A 27,086-nucleotide genomic window follows, 5' to 3' on the forward strand; every position below is an offset into this window, starting at 1 on the left:
CATAGGTTTACTAATACACCTATGATTTCACCAACGTTTTTCGTTGATAGTTTTCTATATGTTTTTCTCGAGTCCTTGAATGCTAAGTGATACATACTTCCGCACTCTACTTTTTGATACTTGATTGGATGTCGAGTATACATGCATACATGGAGCGTCTTTTGACTTACTTTAAATTGTGTCGCATAGGTTTCATTTGTACTTTAAACATTGTAATATAACTAGTCGTTGAACTACTTTTGTAAACTTGAAACATCCATACATTTGAAATGAATGCGACATATTTTGGTCAAACGTTTCTTTAAAGACTTATGACCACGTGACGAGACCTAAGTAGACGGTGCCGTCAATAACGATTTTTTCGGGTTGCTACACCGATCTCAACAGCAGTACCTAAACCTGCAGAGGAGGAATGTAACGACCCTACTTTTTTCGTTATCTTTTACCGTTAATTATTTAACGACCGTCAACTATTATTCATGCCACGTCATTTCTATGACCTATATTATTATTTTTGTAATAATATATATATTTATTTATTATGAGTTATGTGAATATTTGTATTCATATTTTAAGTTACACGTTTCTACGTATCGCGGATTTCTATCCGGCGAATCTTTTTGGTTTTCAAACCAACGGTCGAGCTTTTGGGATTTTTAAGTCCTAATTATTTTAAATATGATATTTTAATGTCATATGATTATATATAGTGTTTATATATATTTTTCGTCGCGTATTTGTTATCTCTCCGAATTTTCAATCGCGTAGTCGTGTTTTCGCGTTTCGGGTTTCGTTCGGGCGTTCGGGCCACTAGGATTTTATAATTTATCAAATTGGGCCACTATGGGGCCCACCCCATTCAGTTTTTGGCCGAAAATGGGAGGGGGTATAGCCTCCTTGTTTTTCATTTTTGAGATTTCACTTTCATTTACATGTTATCACATAACCTAGCCTTTATAATTTTTCTCCCATCTCCTCCCTTTCTCCTTTTTGGCCGTCACCCACACATCCACCATCATCATCATTTCAACATCAAATCAAGCTTGGAATTTGGGGCTTTTAGCATCAACGGATTGCTCTCGTTCTTCTCTACGCGTCTATATTAATCAATTCTTGATTAGGGTATAAACCCTAACCCTAGCTTTTCAATTTTTCTTATATTTTCTGTATTTTGATGTTATATGGATAGTATGATGCTTATATGTTATTGTAATGTTGATTGTATGCGTAGAAATGCTCGATTACATATGTTTTCGGTTTGATTAATTTGGGACAGCAGCATATTCGTTCATTTCTGATTATGTAACTGATATAAAAGTGAAATTAAAGTGTTTAGATGAGTTCCTCTCATCAAGACATTAATTTTAGACTCCGGATTCATGTCGTTTCGATTCCCGGAGCTTAAGATATGCTTAAATTGGTGTTTTGTTAAGATTAAATCATGAAAACGAATTGGTTCAGTTATGGTCCGACTTTGTGGTCATTTTTAGAGTCCTTAGGGTGTACTAGTGTGTTAGGATTGATGATGGGATGAACTTTCATGTTCGGGTCATCGAAATCCGAGCCACGGATCACCCGTTATGACTAAAACACGTTTTTGAGCGGATTAAAGGTCCAAACTGATTAAGAGCTGTAAGTCACGACTTGGTGACTGTTCTTGGGATGTTCTTGAGCACACTAGTGTGTCGGGTGGGTTGGTTAGGCGAAGATATATATAAGGCTCGCCGAAAACTGATTCCCGGGGCTCAAGTTATGACCCGATGAACTTTTAATTAAAACTTATGGTTATTAAATATGACTTATGATAAAAATAATGATTTTCATTATTAATAAATTACTTATGATATAAAAAGTAATTAATTTAATTTAAGACTTATGATATATTTATTATATCATTTATTAATTACTTATGATTTAATTAAACTTATGATTAATAATTCTTTTATTATTAATGGGAAAATACTTATGATAAGTATTAAACTTATATTATGAGATTATTAGTATTAGACTTATAATAAGGATTAATTAATTATTTAATTATTATAAGGCTTAGTTATTATTTAATTATAATTTAATTATTAAATACTTATGATTTAATAATTATAATTAGAAACTTATGATATGATTAATAATTCATTATTAATTAATAATACTTACGAGGTGATTTAAAATCTATTATTAATTAATAATACTTATATTATGATTAATATTTAATTAATTAATTAAATACTTATGTTATATTAATTATATCATTTAAACTTATGTTAACTTTAATAAATCATTTTAATTTAATTAAACTTATGTTATGACATAATTGTTCATATTTAACTTTAATAAACATTATAACTTATGTTATTATTATAACTTACACTTTTAAAATTAATGTTGACTATGTTTGACTAAGTTGACTTTTGAGTTGACTTTTAGTTGACTTTGACTTTTAGTTGACTTCTGTTGACTTTCTAAATAAGGAAACTTTCCTAACTTAAAACTTTCTAAAATAGAAACTTTCCTAAAATAGAAACTTTCCTAAAATAGAAACTTTCCAAAAATGGAAACCTCCTAAAAATAGAAACTTTCTATAAATAGAAAGTATGTGTCCGTACGCTGTTCCGATCAAACCGATGCATGTTGAGTGTTGTTCTATGTCTACTTGCAACATGTACAATAGTTATCATACTAAGACTTGACCTAAGTTAGTTATTTATATCGACCTGCTTTATTTATAGGTCGGCGTTGTGATCATTCCTGATCACTATACTTCGTTTGCTGTTCGCATATTTGTGTGGTTACTTCTTTTGCTATTAAGGTGAGTTATAGTCCCATTTTTCTATTTTAAATCTTTTGGGATGAGAATACATGCAATTTATTTTATATTTTTGGACACATGTGGAAGTTGGTTTAAATTATTCATTGTGAGTTGAACAAAAATATTCCCTAGTCTGGTAACTGTAATCACTGGTTTCTACTGGTGAACGCGAATCCTACGGATAGATCTATCGGGTTTGACAACCCCATTTCGAGCTAGTCGCGCTAGCAATTTATAATCGGAATGTTTAGTACTTCGTATTTTGTTGTAGATACACTTGTTCGGTGTATATTATTTATTGTGTTTGGCAAGGGTAAATAAAGGGTTAAGTGGTTACCAGGTGGCTCACGGAAAATGGAATAATGTTTTATTATATGTTTTCTAGCATATAATTTTATGGTCTAAAAAGGAGATTTTATGTTTCAAACATAAATTTTTATTGTTTAAATTAAATATTGTTTGCAATATTAAACCTATAATTCACTCAACATTTTTTTTTGACAGTTACTCGCATGTTTTATTCTCAGGTTCATGATTGATTGCTTCCGCTGTGCTTAGAGGGTCTGCATATTTATGATGACAGCTTTTGTTAAACATTAACTTGCATTCTATTTTGATACATTTAATAGTGGATATTGTTGACATTGTTTTGGTCAACTTTTGGCTAAAATATTTATGTATAGTTTTTTTTTTTTTTAACTTATACATTTTGGTAGGTTTCCTTTATAGGAAATCATTTTTAAATAAAGAATGCAAGGTTGTTTTATTAAATTCATATAGAGTTTCGATCAAGCTGTGGGACCAAGATAACGATGGTCGTCAAGTGTACTTTGACGGGTCGTTAAAAGGAATGTGGGGGATTAGCGTACCGGTAAGTTAATGGAATCTATCTACAGATTAAGCTTAAGCAATCCATCATACTACAATCAACTAACATGCTTACAATCAATAAGCATACAAACAAAGACAATATAAGGATCGGTGGCTTGTACGGGCATACGACCCCAGCTGATCAGGCTAGAGTCTACCGATAGTCCTTTCCCGTCTAGTCTCTGCATACAGACTGCATGGTATGAACTCAACTGTCCTTGGAATGGTTGACTTCACACGGACTTCAACCGCCCTAGGAATGGTTGAAAGTCCCCAACCACCCTAGGAATGGCTGGTGTTGAACACAATGCACATACAACATATAGATCACATAGCATGCAACTATCCATCTAGCATGTCAATCACTACCCTACACAGAGTAATCAGAGTAATCCACAATAACATGATTTGCTACTTAAACTCTATCCGAAGGTAGACCCACTCACCGATTACCAACAACGGCTCAGGTTCTGACTATTTAGCTTTCTCTTTATCTTTTCCACATGAGATTAGACATAACACAGTCAGTAATCATGTCTTGATAACAGCTCGACAACAAGACAACAATACCAAATACCAACATTTAAACACTTTATGATTGGTCTGTCAACCTTACGAGAACACCCTCACACACATGTTTGAGATCACTCAACCGTGCGGTTGACAACTTACTCATACATTTGGTCTATGACTAAGCATCCATCAATGAATCAAATGATCTGTACGGTTCACCACACGAGTTACCAGTGACTCGTACTAGTCACATCTTAACCGTACATATCATCACAATCAAAATATAAGTTTCCCATCACCACTCACTCGCAAGGTTCACCACACGATTGACTACGTCAATCGTACGAGTGAATGCTCACTCGTGCGAGTGGTGAAAAATAGTAGCAACAACTGTTTAGACGGGTTTCAACTCAAAATTCACAACATCAAACCTTAATACATACTCTAAATCAATTCCTGCAATCATGCATTCACTATATGATAAGTCTACATCATAAATTCAATCAATAACGACACTCAATGTGTGCAAAACAAGACATACACTTTAAAACTCCTTTTGCTGACCAAAATTAAATTTGATCTAGCTTCTTAAACCCTTATCATTGAAAAGTAGACCTCAAGATGATTCCAACGATAGTTTGTTCATCAAAAACGGAGTTACAGTTTGAAAGTTATGCCCTTTTCAATTTTACCAAAAGCTGACAAATACTCAACCACGTGGTTGAGCCCTCAACTGTACGGTTGAACCCTCAAACATGTGGTTGAGCCCTCAAATGCATGCTCAACCGCGTGGTTGAGCTGTCAAAAGTGTGGGAGCTGAAGAACAGCTCCACCTCGCTGTTTTCGCGTTTTTTGACCCCAAATCTTGATTTTTGCTTGTTCTGGTCACAAAACTCACTTATAAACATCATATAACAATTATATAATGTATATCTAACATCAATTAGTACTAACAAACACAATTCATGAAGATTCAACCTCAAAAATTCATAAAACCCATTTTACACCCAAAACCCAAATTCTAAGAAATCAGACAACGAATCAAACATGCTAACCTGAATAGATGATCGCAAGGATGCAAGAATACAGTTTCTAAAGCTTCTTTATCAAAATACACATTTAGATTCAATTAGGGTTTTAGAGTGATAAAGATTAGATACGGGGTTTCTTAAGAAATGTCTAGAAATGGAAGGAAAGAAGCAGATACATACACTATTATTGTGTTAAAATATAATACCCCATTACACACGGGTATTTACCATTTATCTAATATCTTTCGTACATCCTTAGGTCTTCCTAAAGGAGTTTGATTTAAATAAACGAACATGTTCTGTGACCCTTGTCACAAACTGGTGTTAACCTCACACATACTTAATAATAAACACATTAATAAAATAAAAGCATATAATAACATATAACAAACTTAAGGGCATAATAGTCATCTTACGTCTAGCCCGGTCACCAGTCTGTTACATTGTTAGACTTAGTCAAAGATCCTCTATTTGGATGTGTTTAGTTAATGATTGCATGAGAATTGGGTAAAGATTAGCTTTCATATAGTAACTTGAGTTGATCTACTTAAGTTTAATAGTATATTTATTTGTTAATCTATTTGCATATTAATTAATCCTCATCATAAGATTAAATTGATATGTATCATATGATTGAATTGAACACTAAGAATTGAGATGTTAGCTTTAAACATCACTTAGCTAATATATGCTTTAAGTCCTACCTATTGGATGATATGCAACACTTAGCTTAACCGTTTAGGGATAATAATTGGTTTATGGTTATTATCTTGCTTTGTATTAATATAAGTTATGAAACTTATCTAATATGATTCCCGCATAAGTTATTTGTTCATGTAACTGTTTTTATTTATAATTGTTTATCTTAATCTTTATTTCTTTCTTAGATAATATTCCAAATCTAAACAACAACCGAAAACATAAAAATATATTTCTAGTTCTTTAATAAGAGCTAGATTACATAATAAATCAACTTAAAACCGCAACTACACTCTCTTGGAACGATAGCCTAAAATACTACATCTGATCGGGTCTTGTTGCTCGTTAGGGTGTTAAAACTGGATTAAAGGGTTATATAAATTTAAAAGTTTGAAAAGGCAAATTAAGCAGTGCACACTTTGCACATCATGAACCTTCCCTCTCAGTATCACTGCTAATTATCTCCCCCGTTCGGATGTCTTGTAGTACAAAGAACGTTAGATGAAGTAATACAGTGCAATTTAATTCCTTTGAAAGTGCCCAACTGATAATAGTTTATGATACAAATCTGGAATATAAAGACAATTTGATAGTTTTATGGTTGGAGAAATTTCAATAGTTTCCTCCTCTTTGACATGAAAAATCCCACCATTCGCTATTTGAATTCGATTTTTACGAGGTTTTGCTTCGGAACAAAAAAAAAAGATTTTTCAAAGATCATGGTATCCTCGGCTCCACAATCAAAAAACCACTCACTACATTTCCTTTTATTTGTAACGGTGTTTGCATACGAAACGTCATCATTTGTAAATTGAGTCTTTATGGTTTTATTTAAAAAACTTGGAGTTGAGGGGGTGTTGTATTTTATCTAATAGGTTAAGGGTATTATAAGAATTTTAGGTGTTATTTGAGAATGTCGGGGTAAGGATTGGATCCATGTAGACATATTTGGAAGTTTCTTTTCAATGTTTTTACTATTTACGGTCGTACACCTACCAAATTAGGTTTCATCGTCACTTCAGATGAACGATTAAGGTTTAACCCTATAACTTTACCTGAAACTTGAGTTTTTCTTCCCTTTTTGATTATTTCTTGAACAATGGAAGCGATTATGGGTTTTCCATGTTGCTTCATCGCAAAACGATTTTATGTTTAAATTTCTTGCTCTATCCGTTTTAAAGCGATTATGGTTTTCCCTTTTTGCTCCGGTAGGTCGATAGAAATTATATTCGACTTTAGAGTTTGAGGGTTTTACCAATACCCAATTGGTCGATTTTCTAGAAGGAATAGAGCTTGAAATACGTCTTGTCATTTTCTGAGTTTAACGGTTATTTTCGAAGCCGGATTTAGCGGTGTCGTTGTCGGTGACCCTATAGTTTCCGTTGGTTACTGCTGCCACTTCCCTCGACACTTTGATGTGTTTCCGGTTGCTCCACCATTCTGGGTAACCTATGACTTCAAATCACATATTCTTTTTATGTGTTTTGATTTATCACAATGTTTACATTCCAGTACTTCTTGCGGTGGAGGGTGGTGGTTTGCTACTGTGGTTGTTGTTTACGGTGGTTGTTGTTTCACTGTCAGATGACTCTGTTGCCCCCTTGTGATGGTATTTTATTTGACCTTTTTGCAAGGGTTCGATGGCATAAAGCATCTAGGTAAGTATTCGAGCTACCATCATCTCTTAACATGTAGCTTGGTTCATGAAGCCAATTTTTTGCTTCTGCATTTCTGAGCTACCGTAAGTTTTTTACATGGCAGCTTAATTTCAATATATGATTGAAACTAAGTATGTGTTTTGATTCAGGATGAACACCAAAGCTCTGATACCATGTTTAAAATAAGGTTCAATTTGTATTAAGTATGAACCATTGATTATATTTCACTTTTAATTGATTTTAATTAACATTGACTAGCTATCTCATTTATAATACAAAAGGTGTAACAACTAAATTTTTATTTAGAATGAAGTCTTGTTATTTTTAAACATAATCTACTTTTGTTGGTGATCTTTGTTGCTGTATCTTTTTATATCTTCATAGAAAATGATGAACTTGAATAAAGTTCTCATCCTTTATTATATGTAAACAGTTTGAATAACTTTCGTTATTTATATGTGCAAGTTCGTGATGTAGAGGGTTAAGGTGGTTATGGCGAAAGTTACGATACTTTTGGGCTATGAAGTGAAAGAAAATTGTGAGGAGGGGGGAGTGTGATGATACGGAGTCTAAATTGATATGTAATTTTTATTTATTTTATTTATTTATGTTATTTATATATCTATAAAAGCAATACTGTAAGTAATAAGCATAGTTCGTATAAAATACGTCGCATTAAAATAGTCTTTAAAAGAATTGCTTAAGACTGATATTAAAGCCGTGTGAGAATTGTTCGTGAGATGAGTTGGACCTGGTTTGACGGGAGGTGACGAAGTTAACGACGCATCAGTCAAAAGCGTTCACAAATTTGACTAAAAGTGAAAGAAGCGTGAGAGAGGGAGCCAACCAATCATAAATTAATATTATTATATTTTTGTTATTAATTTATTTTTCTCACTCAATTTCTAATCTGATTTTATCACATCACTCTACAATTGTTTGACACAAAATAAAACGCTTTAAGTTAATAAAGGTGAAATACAATCGCAGTTAACAACCCATCTTTTTACGGAGTATAAAAAAATTGTACAATTTGACTATGTTAATAAGAGTCTATAGGCGTGAAGAAGTCGCATGTAGGTTCTTCCATTTGGCAACGCGCTTTCAGTAATTCCAATACAGACAGTGGTGTCATTTTTTCCGCGTTACGTTTGGCACCCCTCACTTATTTCAATTTGTAAGTTATAATATAATTTTATTTTATTTTATACGGAGTATTTAATATTTAATATATAATATATTATGTATATGTATTTATCTACGGAAACTGTCAACGGTATTATTACTCCAATATACTCCGTAGTGTATTTAAGATAGGACTACTGATGTGATGGTGATATATTGAATATTTACCACTTAAATTGATAAATTCACATTCATTAAATAATATAACTTGTAGTATACAAGTATTTAATGTATTGTGAGGTGACTATCAATTTGAATAGTACATATAACGTTCATAGTTTAATCTTAAGTGAAAAAAGTAATGATTTATCCTTCTTTTTAACTATATAACCTAATTTTCATCCTATCTAATACTAACACTTGATTTTATAACCAATCATGAAAGAGGAGAGACATGTCAAAAATTTACTCGTATATGATTAGGAAGGTTGATAGGAGGAAAATTCTTTTTTTTTTTTTTTCTTCCAAAACAAGAATGACTTAATAAACACTCAAATTCTTTTCATCATAAAAACAATATAATAATTTTTCTTTGTATATTTTAAATTTTGTTTATGGTATTCAAATAATAATTCCATGAGATATGATTTTTGATGATATTTACCTTTCTGATTGAAGGATATGTATTTGCTTTCTTTTATATTTTCTTGTAATTTCTGAATGGATTAAGTATATATGAAACAACATATGAATTTGAATGATTTACAAAATTATATTTAAAAACAATATAATGATTAATGATATACTTCAAAATATTGGACATTTTTTAATGTGGATCAACATCAAAAATGAGATAATGAATATTTGATAAAAAAATTAAAAAAAAAAGAAGAACTTGTATACACAATATTCACTTAAATATGGGATAAACATAAATATAAATATTATTGGTAACAAGCAAGTAACAAAACGTATTTTACATTTTATGTACATCAAGCTTGAAAAATTATTATATAAAATATTAAGTGTAAATAAATTTGACGATTTATATGTGAATAAAATTATACACCGTATTTTAATTAATAAAATAGACTCAATAATCAATTTGACGATTTATATGTGAATAAAATTCGTATTTTAAATAACAAAATAGGCTCAATAATCAATTTGAAGATTTGAAAAGGCTTTTGATGGTGTATGTTGGGATTTATTGATGATGTAATGAGACAAATGAGTTTCTCGTCAAAATGGAGAAATTGGATTCGCGGTTGTCTTACATTGGGTCGTTCCTCGGTTCTAATAAGAGGAAGTCTGACAAACGAGTTTTCTATTTAGAAGGGTTTAAGGTAAGGGGATCCATTATCGTCCTTTGTTTTCCTAATTGTTGGTGAAGCACTTGACTTGATGATGAAAGATGCGTTAAGTCTTGGTCATTAGAGGGGTATTTCAGTGGGAAGAGAGTCCATCCAATTGAGTCACTTGCACTTTGTAGATGATGCATTATTCTTTGTAAAAGGTCGAAAAACAATATCACTCACATGGTTCACATCTTATCTTGGTTCGGAATGACTTCCTGGCTCTAGATCAATTTTGAAAAAGCAAAATATTTGGCTTGTGTGTCCCTGAACCAGAAATTGCAAATATGGCTCAACTTTTTAATTGTGCAGCATGATCCTTTCCCTTCATTTAATTGGGTTTACTAGTTGGGCAAAAAATGAATTATTGTTATGTGAGATCAGTTCTAAATATTTCATGTCGAAACTAAATATTTGAAAATCAAAAGTTTTATCATTTGGTGGTACACTTACACTAACCAAATATGTCACTTTTCAAAGCCCCGGTTGACGTAATTAAAAAGCTTGAATCAATTCGAATGAAGTTTATGTGGGGTTTGAATTCCGAAAGGGGTATTACTTGGTTAAAACGGAACCAAGCATTGAAAAGCAAAGCCTTTAGGGGCCTAGAAATTGGCAGTCTTCGGGTTGAAAATCTTATTTTGCTTGCAAAATGATCTTGACGATTGAAACAAGAAGAATCTCCTTGGGCGAAAAGTCTAACTGTGGCCCATTTGGTGAATTGGAAGTTCCATATGTTAATTCATCCTTATGGTGTGCAACCAAGAAAAGTGGCCAAGAGGTTGATGAGTATGGAATTCATTTCTCTTCGTCAATTTCCTGCATCATCGGAGATGGTAAAAAGGCATTCTTTTGGTTTGATTCTTGGCTGTCAAACGCAACGTCTGCCCTAAATGGAATGTTCCCATATTATTTGACATGGATCGTAATCAGTCCATTCTTGTTTCGGATCGTGTGAATAAAGGTGATACCCGGTTTGGTTGGTAATTGGGAATGGCGCTCAACAATCAGAGGAAGAGCATTAGATGAGCTGAGTAAATTAAATGAATTGTTGGCTGTATCTCATCTTCTCTCGTTGAATAACGACAGCTGGGTTTGGAAGCTAAACAAGAAAGGAGTTTTCAAGGGGAGTGTTCTTTCGTCCTTAATCGACAAGGAGATTCTAGGTGGTGACAACCCAGTTACCTCTTCACCATGGATATCGTATATCCCAAAGAAGATTAATATATGTGTTTGGAAATTAGCTTTAAAGAAATTAGTAACCCGCTCATATCTGGCGAAACGCGGCATTAGAGTGCAAACAACATGTCCTTTCTGCGAAGATTAGGTAGAATGCGATGATCACCTCTTCGTGAAATGCAAGTTCATAGCCCCACTCTGCCGAAATTTGCTAACCTCGTGGAGTCTGACTGTTTCATGGTCGATTCCTAACAGAGTCCATAATGCTTTAACCGCAGCAAATTATCAGATTGGTTCATCTAACGCAAACAAGGTATTTTTAGCGACAAGATTTATTATAATTATAATATAATTGATTTGGAAGTGGAGGAACAAATTGGTGCACTCTCAACCGGTTTCAAGGCAAGCAATTCTAAGGGAAGATTTTATGTCTCAACTTAAAGCATCGTCCCACCTTATGGATTTCTTATAGATCTGAAGTGCTTCATGAATCCTTCGAAAATTGGAGAACAAACCAGGCTCAGTTACTAAATAGATTAAAAAGGTAAGCCATTAGCCTATTGGTGTGTTCAATTTTGGAGCTTGTGTGATCATTGGTGTACGTTTCTTGTTCGCATCTTGTGGGTCTTAATATATAATCTGAGCATTCCAAAAAAATTATGTGAATAAATTTGAATAAAATTGTATTATTATGTATTTTAATTAACAAAATATAGGCTCAATAATCAAATAAATATACTCTCTACTTTTCAAACCTGTTTGGACTAAAAGTCTAAACAAAACGTTTTCTTATACTCCGTATTATACAATTCAACAATTATGAAAACAAGTACCTTAACTTTAATTTTCAACCCACTCACCCCTTAAACTTTATCTTATTTTCATCCAAATTCTTATATTTATACCACCCACAATCCCCTGCTTTTACTCGAACAAAACCTACTCAATTATTATCATCTTTGTAACAACAATGTCTTCCTCTGTATCATCAACACCAATTTTGAAAGATGAACTAGATATCGTTATTCCCACAATCAGAAACCTCGATTTCCTCGAGATGTGGCGACCATTCTTCGAAAAATATCATCTAATCATCGTACAAGATGGTGATCCTTCAAAAGTCATTAAAGTCCCACAAGGTTTCGATTACGAGCTTTATAACCGTAACGATATTAACAGAATCCTCGGTCCTAAAGCTTCGTGTATCTCGTTTAAGGATTCTGCTTGTCGGTGTTTCGGTTACATGGTTTCTAAGAAGAAATACATCTTCACCATTGATGATGATTGCTTTGTAAGTTCTTGTTTTTCATTAAAGTTCTTATTTTTATAATTATTGTTGACGGTTTAATTATGATAAATATAAATACCGATCTGGGGTTTTGACTAGGTCTGATTGTGATTTTGATCTGGATCTGGTGATTTAGTTTTTGAATTGTTGATAGATCATGCACACCAAGTGTTCGATAAAATGTCTGTAACATTAGTGATGTTAATTTTGATTTAAAAGGTTGCTAAAGATCCAGCTGGCAATGATATCAATGCACTTGAGCAACATATTAAGAATTTGTTGAGCCCATCAACTCCATTTTTCTTCAACACCCTGTACGATCCGTACAGGGAAGGTGCTGATTTCGTACGTGGGTACCCGTTCAGTCTTCGTGAAGGGGTCCCAACTGCAGTTTCTCATGGACTTTGGCTTAACATTCCTGATTATGATGCTCCCACTCAGCTTGTCAAGCCTCGCGAACGAAACACTCGGTAACGAAACCGATCTTGATTCAGTTATATAGCTCATATTGTTCAAAATTTCAGATCTGGATTGGTTTTTAGTAATTTTGTTATTGTCTGTTATCAGATTTGTAGATGCAGTTTTGACAATTCCAAAGGGAACTCTTTTTCCTATGTGTGGAATGAACCTTGCTTTTGACCGTGAGCTCATCGGACCTGCAATGTACTTTGGTCTTATGGGTGATGGTCAGCCAATTGGTCGTTATGACGACATGTGGGCTGGCTGGTGCATGAAGGTAAACCTCCATTCTAATTCGAAATCTGGCATATGGACCTAAGGGCATGTTTGGTTGAAAACTTTTTGGAGATTTTAGCTTCTAGCTTTTATAAAAAAGTTCATATTTAATTAAAAACTTCGTTTGATTAAGAGCTTAAAACTTTTATATGAAAGGAAGAAACTAAAAGGTTAATAGAGCTAGCTTTTGAGAAAAAGTTAATAGAACTAAAAGTTAATAGAACTAAAAGTTAATAGAACTAGCGTTCGAGAAAAAGCTCCTAGCTTTATGTCATTCTACTCTTTATTTTAACCGTTGCAAATACTCTGCCAAACACTTAAATACATATAAAAGCTAACCGCTACAAGCTACAAGCTACTAGCTAGTTTTGCCAAAAGCTATATGCCATTTTACTAGTTTTGCAAATACTCTGCCAAATACTTAAATGCATATAAAAAACCAATAGCTACCTTCTATAAGACTTGTTGTATCGGTTTGTAAAAGGGGCGTGGGTTGCCTATGTGGCATCCAAGCAACGCCAACTTGTGGTGTATCAAGGCATTGTTGGGGGCATTGTGGGGCGTTCCTTGCTTTCCAACGGGTATGGCAACGGAGTGGGTTGCCATTTTATTGATTTTTATTATTTTAAAAATCTTATTTTTACCCCTTTTTTAATATTTAACCCAATTATATTTTAACACATCATCACAATACTTCTAACTCACACCAAAACTCCACACCACCACTACTACACAAAAACAACCCACACGTCCTAGTCATCAAAAAGGTATAAAAAGCAACCCACGCCTCTAACCCACGCCCCCCAACCACTACAAATAGTCTAAGCTATATCAGCTAAAAGCTACAACTATCAGCTACAAGTTAGTTTTGACGAACATACCCTAAAAGTTGGTGTAAAGATTGACCTAATGCAAGACTTCAACCATCTAACATTGTTTTTGTGATTTAGGTGATTTGTGATCATATGGGTTGGGGTGTGAAAACTGGGCTGCCGTACATTTGGCATAGTAAAGCTAGCAATCCGTTCGTCAACTTGAAGAAGGAATACAAAGGTATTTATTGGCAAGAGGAGTTGATCCCATTTTTCCAAGCGGCTACGTTGCCAAAAGAGTGCACTACGGTCCAAAGTTGCTACATGGAACTAGCGAAACAAGTCAAGGCTAAACTTGGAAAGGTTGATGACTACTTCAACAAGCTTGCAGACGCTATGATCACTTGGATCGAAGCCTGGGATGAGCTCAATCCATCTGCCAAAGTTGTAGTAAACGGCAAGTGAAGTGTCGGGATTTATCGATAGTTGATTAGTACTCATTTTTTCGCTTACGCGAAGAGATTTATTTAGGTCCACGAGTCAATGTGACTGAATTTTTTACTATATCTTTGTGTTCGAGATAATTTTATGAAGTATTTAAGTATTAAAATTTTTGCAGTATGGGTGATAAAATATACTTTTAATCATATGTTTTGCTTTTGAATTGTGATCATGTGGTTTGTTTTATTTATGCCAAGTAACCATTAAAAGGGTGATGCTCATGGTGCAATCTTTGCTGTCTGGAGTATGGACCCTTTGGAAAATCTGTTTAAACTTTTTAGCCTAGTCCCCAGTTAATTTATCATTAGATTGGGAGATTTGTTCCCCTTTTAAAAGTGGCTTTTTTTGTGTGGATTTTAAGTAATGAATCTACGTAGATAAGTTATTATGATTAATCTACTTTCGAATTTAGAAAGATTTCAAGAAACTGTCTCCGATCAGCATTCGGTTCTAAGATTAGCATCTGGTTCTAAAAAATCGCATAAATAGATATCGACTTGATCATACTAGTATCATCATCAAACTCAATACCTCAAACAAGTTGAGACAAATAAAGGTTGTTAGTATCACCATTATAACTATAATCTCTTATTACAAGATAAGGACATATAAAGTTATTATTTTTTGAGGTTCTAACGGTATATGGAATGGAAGGAGAATATGCTAACTATATATATCCTAATGCTAAAATTTAAGAAATGTTGTTTGAAGTATCTTTATGATGACACGTGAGTGTAGTAGAATACAAAACTTAGGATTGACCGACGAATTTTGATTTGAAGGATACAGCCTTGCAATTTTTGTTTGTAATGGCAGTTGTTTTCATCATTTGATTCACATAATGCCGACATGCCACCCATAACCCATTTCTGAATATTATTAAATTAATTTTTAGTATACATTATAATTATAAATTTAATTTTAATGTATATTAGTAGAAAATAGTGGTAGAATTAATGGACCGGTAGAAACTCTTGTTGTTGTATAGTTTTCTGCCTGTTACCCGTGTTTCTCGGGTTCGATCCCTTACAGATCGTTATTTTTTATTTTTCTTTGATTATTTATAAAATTAATAATATAAGTATTAAAATAAATGCAGTAGCATAACGGTCGTTGTAGTATAGTGGTAAGTATTCCCGCCTGTCACGCGGGTGACCCGGGTTCGATCCCCGGCAGCGGCGTATTTTTTTGGGCAAAAATGGTAGTTGTAGACTTGTAGTATAGTTGTAACCCCGGATTGGATCCCTGTCAACGGTGGTAACATTTGTTTTTTATTTTAGTGTTTACAAGTAACTTCATGTTAATATAAACTGGAGATGTTATATTAGCTTTTGTTATTGTTGTAAACCAAAAGCATTGTTACAAATTACAATATTGTTACATTGATACTTCATTACGTTGGAGACTATATTAGCTATTCACATATTGGATTACATACATTTTTTAAACCTGCTTATCCCAACTTTTTCTTTTTTAACTGACTAATCCCATGGCGACTACCCGCTATGCGAGTAATCCGGAGTCATTGCAGGCGAAACTTCATGGTCATGAGAAAGAATAACTTTGTAACTCTATGGAATCGAACATTTGACCTCTACATTGAAAGACCAGGGTCTTACATACAAATATAAAATTATTGTAGAAGTGTTTTAGAACATCACTGATTATACTCTAATTACTACAGTACATGTATTCTAAATTTCTATATATAAAACATACACATGCAATATACAACAAAATAATATATATTCCATCATTTTTCATACTATAATGTATACAGCCTGCATTTCAAGGATTAAAAGACAAAAAGATGAAGATGTGATTCCAAGAAATTAGTTTGCATCTTTATCTTTATCTTTAATCTTTATTCTTTATCTTTATTCCACAACTAACAATAACAGAAGTGGTGAAATTGAAGCCTAGATTATACAATACTTAATTGGTCTAACATGAACACCATTCAGTACACTTGCTACGAACGACTTCTTTTTGATGCTCAACTCTTTCAAGCTCAGACGATAGCTGCAGCAAGTCAATGGTTGACCCATTTCCAGACCAGACCCGAGTCGAAGGGTTCATGGACTCACAACCAACCATTAGGTTCATGTTATTTTTAACATTATGGCTCAATGGTATCATTGCAGGGTTTCGTGATGATTGACACGAAGAAGCACCCTGTGATTGCGATGACAGAAGAGAGCGAGCAGGTGTAGGATCCATGGTAATGAAATTGTTTGTGCCGCCTAAAAGTAAACTAAATAATTAGTTCAAACTTGAACCGAAAGTGTAAGAAAATTATGAATTTATTATTAGTAACTCACTTGTTTGATATTTGTTGAAATTTGGATAGGAAAAAGAATTTGATCCATGATGAGAAGGATACTGCTGACAAGAATGCAATTGAGCGTCGGTTATGGAACTCATGGATCGAAGTTCGTTTGCCATTTCATCATCAAGTTTTTTTTTTTTGAAAGGCAATGTTAGTGGTTAGCTCACGAAGTTAATTCACGAAAATCCCCCCCCCCCCCGAGACTCGAACCCTGGTCTCCTCGAACACCATGTTAACATGGTGACCAATGAGGCAAAGCCCCATTGGCATTTCATCATCAAGTTTTATATGCCAATTAGAGGATGATGTGGCCTTTGCTCTTGTTGAACCTTTAAACTTACAGCCTGTTTGATCTCAAAGACATGTAGATATTAATGTTTGATTGAAAAAAAATGAACAAGAATGTTATAGATAGTAGTTTAAACATGATTTTATGCAACTTTTTTATTTTTCTCTTTCGGGCCCAAGTTTCTGAATTGTGTTTTGCGAATATCTCGATGTGACAACCTGCTTTGCAACATGCCCGGATTTTATACAGCTTTATAAAATGCTAAATCATGAACATACACATCATTCTATTTCTTTATGTATGTGTCTTAAAACAAGATTTCATGTTGATGATTAGCAATTTTAGAGGGACACAATTTAATGAAGTTAATCAAAAGCTTTTGCATAAGAATTTGCTAAGTAAGTGTTACCATGAGGTTTCCTTCTACGCTCGTTATGGTCTGCGAGCCGCTTACGACAGCTCCTTTTGCCATCATCGAATTCACTTAATAAATGAAACCTAAGACAAAGACTCAAAAGATAAACTTTAGTCACCAGAAATGATATTCAAATATTCAATTCAAGTTATAAAAATTATAAAAGCTTGGGACTTGGTATATAAGTATGAAAAATAACCTGCTACATTGTTGGCAAAACCTTTGTACAACCCCTTTCACAATGACTTTAGCAGTCTTTGAGTGCAATTCACAAACTTTATGCCTCTTATGGTACTCTTTACAAGAAGCAAGGCTCTTGTTACAACCATGAACTTGGCAAAATGGTAATTGAGAACCGAAACATGCGTTTCGTGTGTTTTTAATGGAAACTTTAGAAGAATTTAAGTTATTTGTAATTTTGGAAGAACCGAAAATTTGAGGATTCTCTTGACCAACATTTCTATTCAATTTAAGATCAAAGAGGCCAGATTCTCTACAATCTGTTGAATCTACAACGGAATCCGAAAGCTTAGAACTTGGTTCATGATCTTGAGAATATGTATTGTTAGTGGCACCCACAATTGGATTGAACAAAGAACTGCCAATAACTTGAGGAAAACACATTTCATCAAATCTTTGATTTTCACTGTTCATTGCATTTTGGGACACAAAAATCATATTGTTTTCATAATTCATTGGCCCCATGTTACTCCTATCAATTTCATCAGCAGCTGAAATAGAATCAAATTTCCAAGATTCCATCCCAAACCTGTAAATTATAAAATAGCACTCTATTCTTTGTATTATCAAGATCAAGAACTGTAGAAAATTAACCCTTTAATGAGCAAATGTATCAAAAGACACTAAACAAAACTATTACCTGAAAAGCTTAGATACCCATGTAAAATAGAGTAAAACCCAACTCAGTTTCAGCAGAAATAAGATCACGAACTGTAAAAATACAACCTTTATGAATAAATTGTAATACAAAACATTAGATAAGACTCTGTTACTAGAAAAATATCCCTGTAGAATTGAATAAAACACAAGTAGAATTAAGATCAAGAACAGTCAAAATACAGTCTCTTTGAAGAAATTTCAATCAAGAAACATGAACAAAGATTTTAATCCTTAAAAATTTCAAATACCCAAGTAAAATTGGATGAAAACTAACTCAAGTTCAGTAGACTGAAGATCAAGAAGTGTAAAAATGCAAGCTTTATGAGATTATTTTGATCAAGAAGCAATGATTGACTAGATAAGGTGAAGTTGAATATAGATGGATGCCTCAACAATGGAAACAGAACGTAAAATAGGAAGGAAAATTAGCACCAAAGCAAGTTGGCGAAGGAGACAGTGGTCCATAGTGACCATGAAAAGAAGACTTTAAGGTTGAACCCATCTTGGGGGTTGTTGTGACTTGTGTGGTTAACAAAACTACAAAAGAAACCAAGTCTTTTTAAAACACTTTTGAATTTATTTTATAATGAATGAATGAAAAATGATATGAATAGTACAACATTGTATCATATATATGTAATGGTATATGTATTTATGAAGACAAGACAAAGTTCCCATCAATTTATTTGATTTAAGACATTGTATCTATATTATCCAAAATAACTCGTGTCATTTGAAGCACAAATCATTCTCTTAACTTTGTCATGTTCATCTTCAGAAACTTGATTGATTTTTAAGGATGGTCTCTATCAAACATCAAAGTGGTTGTTTGTATACATCACAAACTTACTTCACACACCATACGTTGCATATGTAAGATTGAGTATTTATGTGAGATTGAGTATTGTTGTTATATATGTATCAAGTAGAACTTCATGTGAAGTACTTACTCTTCGAGAACATGCCACAAAGTAAATAACGGTAGTGTAAGAGGATTACGAAACTTATAAATAAAATTACTAATAAAATCTACTTAGTTTTCGGGATATGCAGTAAGGTTGTATTTCTTTAGGTTTTTACTAGTCTAGAAGTTAAACCTTGTGTATGGGTATGCAAATGCAAAATCTTATTATTACTCCGTAGTAATTAGTAAAAGTACTGTTATATCAGTATTTAAAGGTGCAGGAAGCAATATCCTCCTCACAATTGTATGATGAAGATAGGTGCATTTGTGTGTGGTGAGGGAGCAACATGTGAAATGAGTGGACATGATAAATCACACTAGTAAAAGGATATATCCATTGTGACTTCACCTTTATTCCTTATCAATATTGAACCTTTTTTCAAGGTTTATTCATATAAAGTATCCTTGCTCCAATAAAGGATAGTATATAGTATATATACTTATACTATATTACTATATATCATTAACTAAACACGATTTAATTTACATTGAACATAGATTAGGCCTTATATTCCACATAGTTTTATGTAACTAAAACAAGATTAATCCACATTAACCAGTGATCAAGCCATTCAGATTATGTTATAGTTTTGTGTCATTTGGTTTTTATAGAATTACTAAAGTAGTAACTTTATTATTTGTGGTTTATTTTATTAGACTATAGATATAGATAGATTAAAGTTTATGTACAGCCTGGCTTGTTGTATGGTTTTGGTTTTTTTTTTTTTTTTTTTTTTTTTTTTTTGTTTTTTTTGGGGGGGGAGGGGGGGGGGGGGGGGGGGGGGGATTTTTATATATACATATATATGAATATAATTTATAAATACCTATCAGTAATATAATTATCTATTCGACATATAGTATCAAGGAGGTAGAGCCAAAAACCCTAAATAGCACTAATCCTACAAACGGGTTGAGCTATTAGCGGTAACAATTTAACAACTTTCACTAAACACGGTAACTATTATAGAGATAACAGCTCACCGATCGTCGCTAAAAGCCATTGAACCGTAGCTAAAAGCCTCAAATCATCGCTAAAAATCACAACTATTTAAAACCGAAAACTAATTCAAAAGCACTCTTTTCTTTGCCGTTGGAGATCATTGATATTGTAGGCAAAAGTTGCTTACCAAAATACTGCTCTATCCTTAGACAACACGTATTGGTGATTTTAGTGTGATCCGACAACTCGTTTTAGTGTGTTGGATTTGCCAAGTTGAAAATGGAAGGGATTTGCCAAGTTGAAAATGGAAGCTATCTTTAACGCTCTAGAACGAATTTGAAGAGTGTGGAATACACGTCCGTCAAAGAGTTAAATGTATGACTTGAGTTGGGAATTAGTTTGTCATCAAACAAACAAAAGTTGGCTGTCCAGGAAGGTACTGCGCCTCATCTGCTTTTTGATGCGTCGCACCAGATGGTGTAACGGGACCATTTTTTCATCACAAACTTTCAGATGCACCGCACCATGATTTGATGTGTCGCATTATGTGCTCAAATATGCATAGGTGCACCGCACCTCTGAATTGGTGTGTCGCACCTCTTTGCAGATTCTGTAGAAAAGTTGAAACTTTTCATAAACGTTTTGCAACGTTTAACAAATGATTTCCTTGTTTGCATGGACGTTTTGAGACATGTTTAAGTGGTATATTAGGGTTAGGGTATACATGCACCCTTTCAATCATGTCCATTGCCAAGAGATGTGTCATTTAGCTATGACCATTTATCAAAGGTTACAACACTTCATTGCACCTATTAACCCATTATAAGTATAAGACTTCATTCAATGAAGACAGGTTCCATAATTTTGACATTCTAAACCTACTTTCAACATTCAAACATCCAGATTTACTCTCTACAATTATGTAGGATAATCATCTTTTAGCCAAGACAATTATTCATTTCTTGTCTTATCCCAATCTTGATTTCGTGCAACCCGTGGTTAATTGGTTCGAAACACTTGATTAGGAAAGTGATTACATGATTCAAGCATCAATCCAACTATCATATTCTCTGCCACAAACCCATTTATATAACATTCTAATCAAGTATATCTAAGAATTATGGCCAGTGAATCGGTGAAGGAAATGACTTCCAAGTTTGCAAAGCTTGAGAAGTTTGAAGGAGTGGACTTTAGAAGATGGCATAAAATGTTGAAGTTTTTAATGACAACTATGAAGGCGGTGTATGTTCTATCAACCCCTATGCCCGAAGAAATGGAGAATGAAACCTTGGAACAAACCCGGAAGAGAAACAAGTAGGACAATGATGATTTCATATGTCGTGGTCACATCTTGAATGGTATGTCTGAAATCTTATTTGATGTTTATCAATCTGTTGGGTCGGCTAAGGAATTATGGGATTTGTTGGAGGCCAAGTACATGGACGAAGATGCTTCTAGTAAGAAGTTCTTGGCTAGTAATTTTAACAATTACAAAATGGTTGATACAAGGCTGGTTATGAAGCAATTCTATGAAATCCTTAGGATTTTAGGACAATTTACTCAACATGACTTGAAAATGGATGAATTCATTTCAGTGTCATGCAGAATTGATAAATTGCATCCATCATAGAAAGAGTTTAAACACACCTTGAAATACAAAAAATAAAAAATGAATTTGACCGAGTTGGGTAGCCACTTGCGTATTGAGGAATCAATACAGGTGTAAGAGGGTGGAAAAGGAAAGGGTAAGGAATCGGTATCATCTTCTATCAATTTGATAGAAGATAATAACCATGGGAACAAAAACAACATCAACAAGAAATCAAATGGTAAGAAAAGGAAGTTTGATGGCAACAAGTCTAGTTCCACCAATAAGGACAAAAGGACTTGTTGGAGGTGCGGTAAATCTGGTCATTAAGGATTGTCGTGTGAAGAATATTGATGAAGAAGCACTTCAGGTGCGTGACAAGGATCTAAGGATCCGGATCCAAACCAAGGTCAATTTATTGACTTGATTAATCATGTTAAGAATTATGTATCACATATTTTTGAGGCATTTTTAGTGAAGGATGATAATATTGGTTGGTGGATTGAGTCGGGTGCCACTTGCCATGCTTGCAAGGATCGTTGTTGGTTCAAGACTCTTGTACTGGACAATGATGTGCTTTATATGGGCAACGAATCTATAGCAAATGTTCTAGGTCGTGGTTGTGTTGTATCGGAATTTAGTTCCGAAAAACAATTACTGTTAATAATGTATTACTATTGTATGTACCAAACTCAAGAAAGAATTTAATTTCTAATCCCATGTTGAATAAATGTGGTTACAAACAAGTGTACAAACAAGTGTTTGAATCGAACAAGTATATCTTGTCAAAAGGTGGTGTGTTTATAGGCTTTGGTTATTACAACAATGACAAGTTTATGCTAAATTTCAAGAATGTTCCTAATGCCATAAATTCTGTTTGTATGATTAATTTTAGTTCTAAAGAATCCTGTTTATGGCATGCATGTTTAGGACATGTACATTATAAAAGATTACATGAAATGTCCAAAGAAGCTTTGATCCCTAGTTTTGATTTGAATTTGGAAAAATGCAATACTTATATGTTGACTAAAATTATTAGACAACCTTTCAAAGAGATAAACATAAAATATTTACCTTTACAATTAATTCATAGTGATCTTTGTGACTTTCATGCTACCCCTTCCATGGGTAACAAGAATTATATGATCACATTTATAGATGATACGTCTATGTAATGCTATGTATATCTTTTGCATGCTAAAGATGAAGCATTAGACGAGATTAAGATCTATAAAACTAAAGTAGAATTACAACAACATTGTTAAATTAAGACGTTGCGTACCGATAGAGGTGATGAATACTATGACCCGATTTATTTTCAATCCATATGCATAATTCACCAAACCACGACTCCTTATACACCACAACAAAATGGTGTAGCCAAAAGGAAGAATATGTCTCTTAAAGAAATGGTTAATTCCATGATGTCCTATTCGGGTTTGAGTGAAAGGTTTTGGGGTGAAGCCATGTTAACGGCTTGTTACATTTTGAATAGGATTTCCAACAAAAGGGGAAAGACCATACCTTATGAACTTTGGTATAAAAGACGAATCAACTTGTATTATTTGCGTGTTTGGGGATGTCGTGCGGTTGTGAGAGTACCGAAACCCAAAAGGAAAACATTGGGTGAGAAAGGTATTGATTGCATCTTCATTGGATATGTTGAGCATTCCAAGGCTTATAGGTTCTATGTCATTGAACCTAATGACTTGGTTTCGGTTAACAACGTCATAGAGTCAAGAGATGATGAATCGAGGTTTACATCAATACGTAGACCAAAGGATATGGTGCCTATTATAAATGAACCCTCCTAAGGAGCTCAATTGGAAGAAATTTCTAATGAGACACTCAAACCTTGTAGAGTGAGTAGAACTAGAACTCCTAAGTCTTATGGTTATGATTTTCAACTATATCTAGTTGAAGGATCGAGAGACTCTGTTCAATCTCAACTCTACTATTGTCATAATATAGAGGAAGATCCTAGAACCTATGATGAAGCTATGGGATCTCGTGATGTTGCTTTTTGAAAAGAAGTTATCCGTAATGAGATGGATTATATTATGGAAAATAACACTTGGGTCTTAGTTGACTTGCCACCAGGTTGTAAACCATTAGAAAATAAGTGAATCTTTAAACAGAGATGAAGGTTGATGGGACGATTGATAAGTTTAAAGCTCGATTGGTCATCCAAGGCTTTAGACAAAAGGAAAGGATAGACTATTTTGATACTTATGTGTCGGTTGCTCGTATTACCACTATTAGATATTTGATTGCACTTGCATCAACTCATAATCTAGTGATCTACCAAATGGATGTTAAAACAACCTTTCTTAATGGTGATTTGGAGGATGAGATATATATGAAACAACCAGAAGGATTTGTAATGCCTGGGTAAGAGACAAAGGTGTGAAAATTGATTAAGTCATGTATGGTATTAACAAGCACCTAAATAATGGCAATAAAAGTTTGATGATGTGGTATTGTCTCATGGCTTTATGTTGAATAAATCGGATAAGTGTGTGTATAGAAATTTTGATCAAAAGAGAAAATGATTGATCATTTGCTTGTATGTTGATGACATATTGATCTTTGGCACTGACCAAGATCAGGTGGATAAAACAAAGGAATTTTTGTTATCAAAGCTCTCAATGAAGGACATGGGGTGGCGGAGGTGATCCTTGACATAAGGATTAAACATGATGAAAAAGGTATCACAATCACACAATTTCACTATGTTGCAAAAATCTTAAAGAAATTCAAATATGAGAATTGCTCGCTGATGATGTGATGATATGCATAACTTTTACCCTCTAAATTTATATATGATTCAAACACTAACAATTAAGCACACACAACTAACAAGTACTTAGAACCCGGTTATTATAGTACTTTAATGCAAGTATTCTTATCAAGTTCGTCCCAAGGAAGTGGTCATAGTCAAGTGTTTGAAACTATCAATTGTCCTAGAGTTTGTTTGACTGGGGGGTTTCGATTGACATTACTAACAACTAAAACGTGTTCAATTAAACAAACTTAAACTAACAAGTAAACTAGTAGCAAGAAACAAGTGGCAAAGTATCAAAACTTAAATCAAATTAACTAAGAAATGTTCACTTATCTAATCATCTCTATGCTTGGCTTGCCCCGTTTTGCCTATTTTGTTATCTCATAAGTTGTTGAACTAGTAAATTTTTAGAATCACTTCTAAACCTCAAATCAAATGACACTCCGCGAATTCACATAAGCATTGTATCCTAAGATCGAGTTAAGCATGATTTGGTCATTAAGATTGAGCTTGAGTTAAAATCACTTAAAACCCCCAACTATCGAAATCACTTAAGATAATCGGCACTACTATGTTGACTAAAGGCCAATTGAAAACCAACCTAGATTAAGAACACAATCACTTGCAATTCCATAGCTAGTTGTCTAGATCACCTAAGGTGTTGAAGCACACATTGATTCACTTCTCAAATCACTAAGAGAGCTACTCAACATATGTAATCTAAGTCAAGCCTAAAACAAACTCATAGCAATGGATCTTTAGCTAACTCAACAACACATGATTATGTAATTCATTCAAACAACAATATTTAATTGATTTGGGGCAAACACTAGCATTAGAGATTCATAGATAAGCAAACACAAAGGATTTAGCCAATCATGGCTAAGATCAAACTAATAATAATCAAAGAAACATAAACAATCATCATCTTCAAGCTATTACAAGTAATCAATTCAAAATATGTAAAGTAAAGTAAAGATTACAACTCAAAATGTAATCAAGATGAAGATCTAAGCTAAACAAAGATGAATCTTGAGCAAACTTCCTTGAATCCTCCCTTAATCTCCAATGGATGATGAAATTAGGGTTTTGTGAGTGAAATTCGGACCCTAAGAAGCTGCTCTATCAAGATGCATATGAAAAATGACTTAATCTCGTTCCTTTTATAGTGCTAAAAATCTGGGCTGAAATAGCGTCAGGAGCGCCGCTTTTCCTTCAGGAGCGGCGCTCTTGGCTTAAAACAGGAGCGGCGCTTTTGACTTTGGTGCGTCGCTTTTGGCTTGGAAGGAGCGACGCTTTTGACAATGTAGAACGGCGCTTCTGCTCGCTGATAAAAAATGGAAACAAATCGTGCATAAGAATGCCGCTTTTCCTTCTGGAGCGGCGCTTTTGGGCCTTCAGGAGCAGCGCTCCTTTACAAGAGCGGCGCTTTTTGAGCTGTTTCCCGCACTTGTCATTTTCTTAGCCAATTTTGCCCAAGATTTGGTCAATTTTACACCAAATCAACTCCTTAACCCTCAATTTACCAATTAACTCAATAGCACACAAAATAGGTCCCGAGAGAGTCAAAAACCGAACAAAGTGAGGTAGATATCGTGAAGTAAACATATATAAATGGAGCAATATCAAACCCCCTACATTTGAATCTTTGCTTGTCCTCAAGCAAACAATCGACAAAACAAGCTTTGGAGATGGAGAAAGAATAAGTGAACAATGCCAAAGCGCAAAAAGTTTAGGCATAAGTCAATACCTCCCATGAATAGGCACTTGATGGCAAGGATGTTCTCCAAAAACTTGCATTTGCTATGACCAAGCATAAACTCCCTCTTCTTCTATAGCCACAAACTTCAAACAAACTTAAATAATCTCTTCACTAGCTCAAGCTCAAAGCAAGCTTCAAATCTTCAATCCTCAAATGCTAACATAAACATAATTTAAGCATATGTCTACCCGAACCAATTATGCTCTCGGTCAAAGTCAACTTCATCTACGAGAAGGTCATCAAACACCAATCACAAAACATCAAATCTATACAAACTCGAACTCGACCTCCTTGACCTTGACCAAAAATGTAGGATTCACGGGATAGCCATAAATTCATCAAACTAATCAATCATACCAAATATAAGCCTACTCAAACAAACTCAAAGTGTACTTAAAAATGTAAGATGCACCCAAAATGAATAAGGGCCATGAAAACCGTACACATCATCACCAATCATGAAATAATACATCGTGCAAATAATATGTTTCCAAAAAGAATGCTCACCTCATCAAGCCGCAATGGCTATCCCTCTT

The 27,086-nt window shown here is 33.9% G+C and overlaps 2 protein-coding genes and 1 non-coding gene across 5 annotated transcripts; 2 read left to right on the plus strand and 1 right to left on the minus strand.

Moving 5' to 3' along the window:
* Positions 1 to 12,187: 12,187 nt before the first annotated feature.
* On the plus strand, positions 12,188 to 14,721 carry LOC139865970 (UDP-arabinopyranose mutase 1). Its single transcript, XM_071854090.1, has 4 exons — positions 12,188 to 12,530; positions 12,747 to 12,997; positions 13,095 to 13,263; positions 14,213 to 14,721. Exons 1-4 carry the CDS (start codon positions 12,210 to 12,212, stop codon positions 14,537 to 14,539), a joined length of 1,068 nt encoding a protein of 355 aa, XP_071710191.1. The 5' UTR covers positions 12,188 to 12,209; the 3' UTR covers positions 14,540 to 14,721.
* A 963-nt stretch (positions 14,722 to 15,684) lies between these two features.
* TRNAD-GUC (transfer RNA aspartic acid (anticodon GUC)) lies at positions 15,685 to 15,756 on the plus strand. Its single transcript has one exon. It is a non-coding gene; the product is annotated as a tRNA-Asp (tRNA).
* A 602-nt stretch (positions 15,757 to 16,358) lies between these two features.
* On the minus strand, positions 16,359 to 18,932 carry LOC139867037 (squamosa promoter-binding-like protein 6). Of its 3 annotated transcripts, XM_071855351.1 has the most exons (7): positions 18,783 to 18,932; positions 18,489 to 18,574; positions 17,808 to 18,377; positions 17,603 to 17,691; positions 17,172 to 17,248; positions 16,897 to 17,017; positions 16,359 to 16,818 (listed from the first exon to the last, which is right to left on the minus strand). In XM_071855351.1, the coding sequence occupies exons 3-7, from the start codon at positions 18,368 to 18,370 to the stop codon at positions 16,520 to 16,522; spliced, it is 1,149 nt and encodes a 382-aa protein (XP_071711452.1). In that variant the 5' UTR covers positions 18,371 to 18,377; positions 18,489 to 18,574; positions 18,783 to 18,932; the 3' UTR covers positions 16,359 to 16,519. The 3 variants fall into 3 exon arrangements, with proteins under 3 accessions (XP_071711452.1, XP_071711453.1, XP_071711454.1); XM_071855352.1 differs by having other exon boundaries at positions 17,808 to 18,559; XM_071855353.1 differs by lacking the exon at positions 18,783 to 18,932 and having other exon boundaries at positions 18,489 to 18,656.
* Between the last annotated feature and the right edge of the window lie 8,154 nt (positions 18,933 to 27,086).

This window comes from Rutidosis leptorrhynchoides, chromosome 9, assembly GCF_046630445.1.
Source record: "Rutidosis leptorrhynchoides isolate AG116_Rl617_1_P2 chromosome 9, CSIRO_AGI_Rlap_v1, whole genome shotgun sequence".
In the NCBI taxonomy this organism is placed as follows: domain Eukaryota; kingdom Viridiplantae; phylum Streptophyta; class Magnoliopsida; order Asterales; family Asteraceae; genus Rutidosis; species Rutidosis leptorrhynchoides.

Coding starts and splice junctions, on each gene's coding strand:
- LOC139865970 (XM_071854090.1), top strand. CDS start 12,210: ATGTCTTCCTCTGTATCATCAACACCAATTTTGAAAGATGAACTAGAT. Junction 12,531..12,746: donor CCATTGATGATGATTGCTTT/GTAAGTTCTTGT, acceptor TTGATTTAAAAG/GTTGCTAAAGATCCAGCTGG. Junction 12,998..13,094: donor CCTCGCGAACGAAACACTCG/GTAACGAAACCG, acceptor GTCTGTTATCAG/ATTTGTAGATGCAGTTTTGA.
- LOC139867037 (XM_071855352.1), bottom strand. CDS start 18,370: ATGGAATCTTGGAAATTTGATTCTATTTCAGCTGCTGATGAAATTGAT. Junction 17,692..17,807: donor TTTTGCCAACAATGTAGCAG/GTTATTTTTCAT, acceptor TCTTTGTCTTAG/GTTTCATTTATTAAGTGAAT. Junction 17,249..17,602: donor GCGTAGAAGGAAACCTCATG/GTAACACTTACT, acceptor GAGATCAAACAG/GCTGTAAGTTTAAAGGTTCA.